At 42.5% G+C, this 12,105-nt stretch overlaps 1 protein-coding gene across 1 annotated transcript; it reads left to right on the top strand.

Annotated features, from left to right (window-relative positions):
• Positions 10,889-11,371, top strand: LOC107607207. The gene has a single exon (XM_016309182.1). It carries the CDS (start codon positions 10,889-10,891, stop codon positions 11,369-11,371), a length of 483 nt encoding a protein of 160 aa, XP_016164668.1.

Here is a 12,105-nt window from a genome sequence, read left to right as displayed (position 1 = left end):
TGGATCAACTGACATTGCCTCAGAAGAAACAGGATCCTGGAAAGTTTATAATACCTTGTACCATAGGCACCATGATCTTTAAGACTCTGTGTGACCTTGGTTCAGGGATAAACCTCATGCCCCTCTCTGTAATAGAGAAACTGAGAATCTATGGGGTGCAAGCTGCTAAAATCTCAGTAGAGATGGCAGACAATTCAAGAAAACAGGCTTATGGACAAGTAGAGGACGTGTTAGTAAAGGTTGAAGGCCTTTACATCCCTGCTGATTTCATAGTCCTGGATACTGGAAAGGAAGAGGATGAATCCATCATCCTAGGAAGACCTTTCCTAGCCACAGCAAGAGCTGTGATTGATGTGGACAGAGGAGAATTGATCCTTCAATTAAATAAGGAAAACCTTGTGTTTACAACTCAAGGATCTCTCTCTGCATCCATGGAGAAGAAGCAGAAAAAGCTTCTCTCAAAGCAGAGTCAACCAAAGCCCCCACAGTCAAACTCTAAGTTTGGTGTTGGGAGGCCACAACCAAACTCTAAGTTTGGTGTCAAACCCCCATATCCAAACTCTACGTTTGGTGTTGGGAGGTCTCAACAAAGCTCTGCACATCTGTGAGGCTCCATGAGAGTCCACTGTCAAGCTATTGACATTAAAGAAGCGCTTGTTGGGAGGCAACCCAATTTTTATTTATCTAACTATATTTTTCTTAGTTATATGTCTTTATAGGTTCATGATCATGTGGAGTCACAAAATAAATATAAAAATTGAAAACGGAATCAAAAACAGCAGAAGAAAAATCACACCCTGGAGGAAGACCTTACTGGCGTTTAAACGCTAGTAAGAAGCATGTTTTGGGCGTTCAACGCCAGAATAGAGCATGGTTCTGGCGCTGAACGCCAGAAATGGGCAGCATCTGGGCGTTTGAACGCCAGAAATGCACCCTGGAGAAGAGCTGGCGCTGAACGCTCAGAACAAGCATGGTTCTGGCGTTCAACGCCAGAAATGGGCAACAAATGGGCGTTCAACGCCCAGAACAAGCACCAACCTGGCCCTAAACGCCCAGAGTTGTGTGTAAGGGCATTTTGCATGCCTAATTTGGTGCAAGGTTATAAATCCTTGACACCTCAGGATCTGTGGACACCACAGGATCATCTCAGGATCTGTGAATTTCACAGGATCCCCACCCACCTCACCCTCTCTCTCTCCATTCATGGTCGTCCCTTCTGTTTTCCATTCACCACTCACATCCATACACACAACCCCTTCTCCCTCTCCTCCATTTCTTCTTCTTCTTCATCTATTCTTTCTTCTCTTGCTCGAGGGCGAGTAATATTCTAAGTTTGGTGTGGTAAAAGCATAAGCTTTTTGTTTTTCCATTACCATTGATGGCGCCTAAGACCGGAGAATCCTCTAGAAAAGGGAAAGGGAAGACAAAAGCTTCCACCTCCGAGTAACATGTTATTTGATAATCTGAAAAATCATAAAAATGATTCTTGAAGCAAGAAAAAGCAGCAAAGAACAAAGCTTGCAGAAAAAAAAAATAGGCGAAAAAAAATGGAAAGAAAAAGCAAGCAGAAAAAGCCAAAAGCTCTTAAAACCAAGAGGCAAGAGCAAAAAAAGGCAATAACCCTTAAAACCAAAAGGCAAGGGCAAATAAAAAGGATCCCAAGGCTTTGAGCATCAGTGGATAGGAGGGCCTAAAGGAATAAAATCCTGGTCTAAGCGGCTAAACCGAGCTGTCCCTAACCATGTGCTTGTGGCGTGTAGGTGTCAAGTGAAAACTTGAAACTGAGCGGTTAAAGTCAAGGTCCAAAGCAAAAAAAGAGTGTGCTTAAGAACCCTGGACACCTCTAATTGGGGACTTTAGCAAAGTTGAGTCACAATCTGAAAAGGTTCACCCAATTATATGTCTGTGGCATTTACGTATCCGGTGGTAATACTGGAAAACAAAGTGCTTAGGGCCACGGCCAAGACTCATAAAGAAGCTGTATTCAAGAATCATCATACTGAACTAGGAGAATAAATAACACTATCTGAACTCTGAGTTCCTATAGAAGCCAATCATTCTGAACATCAATGGATAAAGTGAGATGCCAAAACTATTCAAGAGGCAAAAAGCTACAAGTCCCGCTCATCTGATTAGAGCTATGTTTCACTGATAGTTTGGAATTTATAGTATATTCTCTGTGACGTACTTCAAACTCGCGAGTGCTGGGCGTAGTGACAGACGCAAAAGGACAGTAAATCTTATTCCAGTATGATCGGAAACCTCAGATGATTAGCCGTGCCGTGACAGAGCATTTGGACCATTTTCACAAGAGGAGGGGATTGTAGCCACTGACAACGGTGATGCCCTTGCATAAAGCTTGCCATGGAAAGGAGTAAGACTGATTGGATGAAGACAGCGGGAAAGCAGAGGTTTAGAGGGACGAAAGCATCTCCATACGCTTATCTGAAATTCTCACCAATGATTTACATAAGTATTTCTATCCTTAGTTTCTGTTTAATTAGTATTATTTTCGAAAACTCCATAATCAATTATTATCCGCCTGACTGAGATTTACAAGGTGACCATAGCTTGCTTCATACCAACAATCTCCGTGGGATCGACCCTTACTCACGTAAGGTTTATTACTTGGACGACCCAGTGCACTTGCTGGTTAGTTGTATCGAAGTTGTGACAAATTATGAATTGAGATTAGAGCACCAAGTTTTTGGAGCCATTACCAGAGATCACAATTTCGTGCACCATTTGTTCTTGGGGCGGCCTCTTCTTCTCACACGTGGCGGGCTTTAAAGCTTGTTCACATCGCTCAACCTCGCTTCTTCATGAGATAGTAAACTTTTTCTTTTGCTTTTCGCTTGATATTCTTGCATCTCTGCCATGACATTGTCAAAAGTCCAGTGGAGAATTCCGGTCAGTTCCTCGGACTCTAACGTAAATTCACAAATATTGTGAGGTCGAAACACCAAATCGTCGAATCTCTTGCTTCTTGACTCTAATAGAGGTTCATCTTGGCTGCTTTTGATGTGTGTGTGCCTCCTCTTTATGTTCTTTCTCCAGTGTTCCAGTATATATTTCAGTGCCACTTTATCTACTCACTCGAAACTTAAGACGCTCAACGAATGGCGGCACACTATGCCCCTTGACTCGCACAGCAGGCACTGGCACTTTACTTCTCGTGATACTGCATCGTAGGTGACGAAAAACTTGTTGAATGTGGAGTTAGAAACCTGCTCTACGACTTCGTATGTCGTAAACTTAGGGTGGAATTCATTGATCTTGTGATGCAGTTCACCTTTCCTCTGAATTGTTCTTGAACTTTCCTAAACTTCTCGTGGGTATACACGTGCTGAAATTGGGTCACTATTGCTGATTTTGTTGCGCACGGTATGACGGTGTAAAAATCAGCAGCATCAAATTCTCTCTCTCTTTGCCCTCTGCTTACTAGGCAATTATCGTATTGCTTCACAAATTGAATCAAGGAGCTGTTCCGTGTGATGAACTTATTGAAAAATGCGTGCATGCTCTTGCATCTTTGTGTGCTTCTCATCCCGACCCAAAAGTGGTGATCCAGGTAAACTGGAATCCATAAATGATGATCTTTGTATAGCTCTACAAAATAAACCGAAAACATGAGCCCATTTAACCAAAAGTTGTGAACGCTTTAACCAAAAAAGTAACAGCATCAAAATAATTCGAATTAAAAATGTCGGTTATCTGAGAGCCACTTATTGCCTCCGACACCGAACTTTGTAATGAAATTATTCCAGTTTCTGTCGAAAGCGTCTTTTGTGAACGAGTTCCAAACGACGTGACTCATTTCTTGTTCGATTTCTTCGTGTCGTTTGTAGCCATTTAGTTTGCTTGGGATCTTCTTCATGATGTGCCAGATGCACCACCAGTGAATTGTTGTTGGCATGCACATCTCGATGGTCCTTTGCATCGATGCGCATTGGTCGGTGAGAATTCCTTTTGGTGTCTTTCCTCCCATACAACGGAGCCAACACTCAAATGGCCATTTGAATGATTGGATGTCCTCGTTTTTTATCAGAGTGCATCCGAGAAGTGTTGACCTACCGTGGTGATTCACGCCCACATAAAAACCCAAAAACCAGATTGTACCTGCAAAAATAGACACTGGCATCAGTTATGAACCGAAATGTGTTGCCTATGTGACCTAAGACTTAGTTTTGGTGAACCGAATACCTGTTTGTGTTGTACGTGGTGTTGAATGAAACGATGTCTCCAAAATACTCGCATGCAGCCTTGCTTCTTGTGTCGGCCCAAAATGCATTTTTGATGGAGTGATCGCCATCGAGGCTGAGCTCGAAAAAGAAATTTTGATTTTTCTCTTTCAATCTTAATAAGTACTTCCTAAATTCTTTGGCATCATCTTGTTTGGACACATTCCATACTTTTCTTGTGATGCAATTCCTCACGTCTTTTTCTATAAAACTTAGTTCCCAATGACTGCCCGCTGCTACTACGAATGATTGGTAAGTTTTGCTCGGTCTGATTCCAGCTTCCTCGTTGTTTTCGATGGTGCGACGCACAAACATGCTTAGCACCCTGTATTGTTTGAGCATCTCTGCTCGGTTTGGGCATTCAGGAGTGTGAATGATTCAGAACAACTTTAAAAATTGTCCAAAGACCGATGTCCTTCAATATGTGTACGTAAATCCTGGCTGGACAGTTTATGCCGGCTGAGGGGTTTGTCTTCAGAGTTGCAGATATCTTGAATTTCCACCTCCCCTCTTTGTTGCATACGATTAGTTGATTCTTAATCTCGTCTCCCTTTCGAGTCGTGTTCCTTATTTTGGTAGAAAAATCGGCAAGTTTGGAATAATTCTTGTAGAACTTTCCAGCTTCTTCTAGTGTCTTGAAAATCATCCCAACCTTTAGGACAAATTGTTCATCCATAACACACCTGGACTGCAGAATGAACCAAACATATTATTAAAGCAAACCATTGTATAGTACTAAATGAACGAAACATTGTCCATTATATAAATTGAAATTCGAACAACTGTCTGCATAATGAACCGAACATATTATTAAAGCGAAACCATTGTATAGTACTAAATGAATGGAACATTATCCATTATATAAATTCAAATTCGAACAACTGCCTACATAATGAACCGAAAATATAAATCAAAGCGAAAACAATGTACAATGCTAAATGAACTGAACATTGTATATATAAAATCAAATTCAAAACACCTATGTCTACAATTTAGAGATTATCAATTCAATTCAATTCAATTTAGCAATTGCATTCCATTCAATTCGATTCAAAATTGAATAATCCAAACCTCGTCCGCTTGATAGGATTTAGAAGAATAATCCAAATCGCTCTCATTTAATTGATTTGGAGTTGAATCATTCATTATTTTGATAGCCTATTGAAATCTGAAAATGAAGAAGATAAATCCACATATCGAAGAAGAAAGCGAAGAATAGGAAGAAGAACGACGAGTAGCAGAGCAGATCCAGAATTGCAATACATATCATTAACGTGGAAGAATGTTTACGTTGAAGAAGAAGTTTTACATAATTCTGTTACCTTAATAAGAGGGGGAGGGGGCGCGCATATATTTTACATAACTTGGGGGAGGGGGAGGCGTGTCTAAAAAAAAATTCTTGGATGACTTAGTTAGGATTTTTGCATAGATGTGAAGCATTATTGATTTTTTAATTCAAGCTGCTTTTTCTGCCGGCCGTTATGTAACTTCTTGTCGGATATAATGTTTATTATTTTGATTCTCTCTGTTGGCCATTGTTTAGCCTTGTATGCTCAACGGCTATACCCTGTACATGAAAGCTGCTTCTATATGTAGGAAAATTTTGTAATCAACTTAACAAACTGCATTTGTGATGTCATTTACATATTGTCGTAGGCTATTGAGTTTGGCAGATTAGTTGGTTCGTTACGATAAGAGGAATCAGAAGTCGTCATTGCCATTGTTAGAGAATCATTAGCATCAATTTAGACAAGTTAGTATCGTTTATATTTATATAGTATATCTGTATATTAATTATAGGATTCTATGCCTTTATTACTCTAATTCATTTAGCACCTATAAATATCCCTTGTATATTGTACCTTTGATTACACTCAATAATACACTTTTCAGATTACTATCTCAGCCTCCTGTTTCTAACATGGTATCAAGAGCCTAAAGTTTTTTTTCAATGAAATTATGTTCCTAGCATCCTTGTTTTTCTCTTCCGACAGTGCCTCTTCGCTCTCGTTTTTTGATCTGTTTTCGACGCCTTAGTTCGTCACCTCCGGCTTTCCAACGCCACCGAGATCGCCGCCAGCAGCCCCCGGACGCGCCGCCGGAAGTTCGCTGTCCACCTCCATTGTTTCATTCCAGAAGCTTCAGCAGCCGTTGATCTTGGTGCTGATCGCACGCTCCTGGTGCTGCCATGTGTCGCAACGAAGCCATCCCTGGTATCCATGACCCGACCTGCACCTGACCCGCGCCTCCACCTCACCGCCAGCGTGTCTCTCTCGTCTACTCAGGTGCTACCACGTGTCATTGTCTCGCTGACGTGGTGCTAACGTGGCAGACAAGCGGGACCCTCCCTAAGGTTTTTTGGTGAGCTCTTTCCGATTCTGCACTCTGATTTCTCATTTTCTGCTCCGAAATTGCCGTTTTCTCTCCTCTCTTTGATCTTTGTGACCACTATCATGGAAAAGCCAAATGTTTTTGCTGCCACCGATAGAAAGGGTAAATTCTGTTGAAACTGTAACCATTCTGGGTACCTCTTCCCCGACTGTTCTTCTGTTGAATGTCGCACATGCCACCAGACAGGTCATATTAGCTACCATTGTTCACAGCTGTTTTGCCGTTACTGCAAGCTCTCGGGACATTTAATTACTGCCTGTCCTACTCGCCCACTACGTCCTGATCCACTCCACTCGTCTCCGGTCTCTCTATCTGATATTGCATCTCTTCTTCAATGTCTTCTCTCTGTTTCTATTAATACCCCTGCTGCTTTATCGACCCCTCCAGGTAATTCTAAATGGTACTTTGACTCGGGTTGCTTTAATCACATGTCTCCGTTGAATAATATTTTCTCGTCCATGTCTACCACTACAAATGGACCTTCTGTCAATAATGCAAATGGCTCCCTCTTGCACGCAACACACAAGGGTTCTATATCTCAGTCAACTCTTAATCTTCCTAATATTTATTATATTCCCAAATTAAACTTCAATCTTATTTCTATTGGTCAACTTGTTGATTTGGGTTTTGAAGTCACTTTTTCCGTTTTTGGCTGTCGCGTATAGGATCCTCGAACGGGACAAATCATCGAGACTGGACGTAAGGTCGGAAGGTTGTTCGAACTCGAGAATCTTCATATTCTTCCTGTACCAAATCTCTGTGCTGCTTCTTCTCCCTCTACCCTTCACTTATGGCATCAACGTCTTGCCCACACCTCCTTAGGAAAACTGCGTCCTCTTATGTCTCAAGGTGTTTTAGGTCAGGTTCCAAATGAATCTTTTGATTGCATTTCTTGCCAAACTGCCAAACAACCTGCTTTATCTTTTCACAATAATTCATCTCTTGTTTGCTCTCCTTTTGATCTCATTCACTCTGATGTTTGGGGTCCCACTCCCACTGCCTCTATGGGCAGAGCTTGATACTTTATCGTTTTCATTGATGATTATTCCCGTTTTACTTGGGTTTATTTGATGACTAATCGCCATGAGTTACCTCAGATCTATATCAACTTTGCTACTATGATTAAAACTCACTTTTCCAAGGACATTAAGGTTTTTCGACGTGATAATGCTATGATATACCGTGATTCCAAACTCTTAGCCTTTCTTGCAGAATAGGGTACTTTGTCAGAGTTTTCTTATCCTGGTACATCTCAACAAAATGGTATAGCTGAACGCAAACACCGTCACATTCTTAACTCCGTCCGTGCAATGCTCCTTTCTTCTTTATGTCCTGAGCGTACTTGGGGTGAAGCTGTTCTTACTGCTATTCATGTTATCAATAGACTCCTGACAAACCCCAATTTGAGGATTTATCTTGTGATGATTTCAGGGGTTTTATCAATGATTCCACACACTTTCCATATGAAAATACAAGATTTTGCATTCCTTCCCTAGTTTTGCCTCATGATCTATACCGGCAAAAATCTATTTGTCAAAATGGCGCCGTTGCCGGGGATTTTGCTTAGCGTGCCATGTTATTGTTTTGGATTAAGTATGTATATATGTACATAGTTGCACTTCATTGTAAATTGCTCAATTGACTAACTCCTCATCATTACAATGAATTCCATTTCCCCTTCATTGCATGACGCGTTCACAACCGAATCCGAGCTTAGCCCCTTTTGATCCGGAAATAGAACGAACTTTGTTTCATATTAGACAAGCTCGGAGGCGGCTAAGATTTGGAAAAGGTGAAGAGGTCTTCACCACCTCAACCACCTTACTACAAGTGAACATTGAACCGTCACTCAAAGAAGGCATTAATCATACTCCCACCAATCTCACTAACAACTCTTCTTTTGTTTTAGGTACTAATACCATGGACGCTCCAAGGAGAGTCACTATCAAGGAAGCAGGTGCACCGGATTATGTCCTTCAACCCCTTCATGTGACTCACCCCAATTTGAATGCGAACTTTGAATTGAAGACCGCTTTGATCAATCTCCTACCCAAGTTTCACGGACTTCCCGCACAAGACCCTATTCGACATCTCAAGGACTTTCATCGCATATGCTCGACTACTAGACGGGAAGGTTCCGATGAAGTTGCTATATGGTTGTTTGCTTTCCCTTTCTCTCTTGAAGACAAGGCCAAAGAATGGTTCTACACTCTCTCTAGTGAAGTTACCTTCGATTGGGACCTACTTAGAAGGGGGTTCTTGGATAAATTCTTGCCCCCGGAAAAGATGGATAGGCTAAGGAAAGAAATGTCTTGTATTGTGCAAGGTGAGACGGAACCACTATATGAGTATTGGGAACGGTTTCGCAAACTACTAGATGCGTGCCCTAATCACATGCTCGACACTCAAGTATTGCTTGGATACATATGTCAAGGGATGCGAGAGCAAGATAGAACCCTCTTGGACACTTCTCAATGGTTCTTTGTCCAAATACAAAACCGCGGAGGAGGCATGGCAACTCATTATTGACTTAGCCGAATCCAATCAACATATGAGGCGAAGAGTCAACCGTCCAAGGACCGTGAACGAAGTATCAACTAGTAGTGAAGCCACCGCTCTAACTCAATCCTTGAATGAGATAACATCCGTCTTGAGGCAACTCCAATTGAATCAACAACAACCACAACAACCTCAATCATATCAACAACAACCTCCACCATCTCAACAACACAACCAACAACAATTGGTCCCTCAAAGAGTATGTGGCATTTGCTCTTGCTACTCTCACTACACGGATGAGTGCCCAAACCTTCAAGAAGACAACACTTTGGCGGCCACCCATAATTTCTATGACTGCCCCAATCAAGGGTACTACCAAGGAGGTAATCCTAACCAAGGGCACCCTTATCAAGGAGGAGGCTACAACCAAGGTAGTGGACACAATAATCAAAATTGGAAAGACAATCATCAACAAGGGAATAGGGATAACAACAACAATGGAGGAGGTCAAAGATGGAACAACAACTCATAAAATTTCTCACAAAACCGACCATACAACTTACAAAATCAACCATACAATCAACAAAACCCACAAAGAAACTACCAAACATATCAACCACCACATCAAAGACCACCGCCCAATCAATCACAAGCTCCTCAACTCACATATGCAACCACCCCCTCCAACCAAGACGAAACACTCCGGACCGTCATCCAAGGCCAAAAGGAATTACAGAACACACTTGCTTCCGGCCTCACCGGCCTCACCTCTACACTACAAGCTCTTCTTGCATGCATGGACACACCATCAACCCCCACTCCTCAACCCCCAATCCAAAGTGTCATTCCCTCTCAACCTCAACCAAACCCAAAGGGGGGCATCAATACCATCACCCTTAGATCCGGTACACAACTAAAAGAGAAGGAAGCAAAGGACCCAAGTCCTATCACAACCGCCCAAGGGGAAGAGAGAATAGATATAGAAGAGGTAGTGGAAGAGGAGACACCACAAGCCACAGTTGAAGATGAAGCCCAACCAACAAGGGAGACAACCAAGGCCAAAAGAACCTTGGAAGAAGAAATTGCTCAACCACTTCCATTTCCAACACTTGCAAAGAAAGCAAAAAAGCGCATAGAACTCGACCCCAAAATAGTAGAAATGTTCAAGAAAGTTGAGGTAACCATCCCCCTCTTCGATGCCATCCATCAAGTTCCTAGATATGCTAAATTCCTCAAAGATTTATGCATAAACAAGGATAGAATTCTTGAATTGGAAACCATCCCATTGGGGAGTTCTATTTCCGCTTTGATGGGAACATTACCGGAAAAGTGTGATGACCCGGGCCCTTGTATGGTCACTTGCACCGTCAATGGAGTTCAATTTAGAGATTGCATGTGTGACCTCGGAGCATGTGTTAGCATCATGCCACTCTCCGTTTATCGGGTATTGAACTTGCCCCCACTAAAAAGGTCGACGGCAAGATTTGTCCTAGCGGATAAAAGCATAATAACCGTAGCGGGTGTTGCGGAAGATGTATTGGTGAATATAAAGGGGTTGGTATTTCCGATTGACTTCTATGTCCTTGAAATGCCGTCAAGCGAAACCGAAAGAGCATCCTCTATCCTACTTGGAAGGCCCCAACCGGGAAATCAAGCATGTATTGGAAAGGATTGTAAAGCCGAATAGGAAAGATTGGAGCATCAAACTCCCCGATGCACTATGGGCCTATCGAACGGCTTACAAGACACCCATTGGCATGAGCCCCTTCCGGCTTGTATATGGTAAAGCATGTCACTTACCGGTGGAGATTGAACACAAAGCTTATTGGGCCGTAAAGAAGTGTAATACGAGCTTGGGTGGGGCCGGAGTAGAGAGAAAGCTTCAATTGGCGGAATTAGAATGTATGAGATTGGAAGCTTATGACAACTCTCGACTCTATAAGGAAAAGTTGAAAGCCATCCATGACAAGAACATTAGGAGAAGAGAATTCCAACCCGGTGACCTAGTCCTTCTCTACAATTCAAGGTTGAGATTACTACCCGGAAAGCTTAGATCAAGGTGGGATGGGCCCTACCAAGTGGAGAAAGTAGAACCTTATGGAGTCTATCACTTGCGTCACCCATCAAGCCCGGACATCTTCAAGGTAAACGGGCACCGTCTCAAATTGTATCATGGTGAGCAAAGAAAGAACGCCAAGGAATTTGAAGTGTTCCTCTTGAGGGATGCAACTCTTGAATAAACACTATAAGCTGCTGAAAGTCCAACTTAAGGACATTAAACAAAAGTGCTAGGTGGGAGACACCCCACCATGGTAAGATCTTCCTTTGAGACTTGTACATAGACACCTGACTTCATGTTTGTTAGCTAGATTTTAATGACAACTCCCCTTCATTTGTTGACTTCATTTGTTATAGTGCTTAAGTGGCTGTATGGAAAGGGGGGTTTGAAATGTTGAAAATGGTGTAACCACTTGCAAATTTAGAAAAACCCACCCCTCTGCGCGTGCGCGCACATGGCGCGTCCGCGCACATGAGCAAAATCCGCCAATCGACGCGCAAGCGCATGGCGCGCGTCCGCGCCGATTGCCTTGCTGCCCCCCTAGTACATTCTACAGAGAGTTAAGCCTCTCTCAAGCCTACACTAAGCCACCAGCCCAACACCCTTGCCGCGTGCGCGCACCTGGCGCGCACGCGTATCGACGCCACCTTTAAGAAGGGCACACTTACCCCTTCATTCTCATTCCACTTCTCTTTTTCTTCCACATCCTTCTCCATCTCACAAGGTATTATACTAAGCTCCCTCTTAGTCCATTAATCTCTTGTAGTTCTTACTCATTTAAGTTGCACCATCTTTTAGGTAGGCTTCCTTCTTCTTTTCTTTCTCTCCTCCTCCCCTCTCTAGTTACTTCCTTCCTTCTTCTTTGTTCTTCATGAGCACTTAGGTCTCAAACTCACTTACATGAATAGATGAATG

Source organism: Arachis ipaensis, chromosome B07, assembly GCF_000816755.2.
Source record: "Arachis ipaensis cultivar K30076 chromosome B07, Araip1.1, whole genome shotgun sequence".
NCBI lineage: Eukaryota > Viridiplantae > Streptophyta > Magnoliopsida > Fabales > Fabaceae > Arachis > Arachis ipaensis.
This window is presented reverse-complemented; position numbering and strand designations above follow the sequence as displayed.

Bases quoted from the DNA above. Each gene is read 5' to 3' on its own strand.
- LOC107607207 (XM_016309182.1), top strand. From the start codon at position 10,889: ATGAGCCCCTTCCGGCTTGTATATGGTAAAGCATGTCACTTACCGGTG.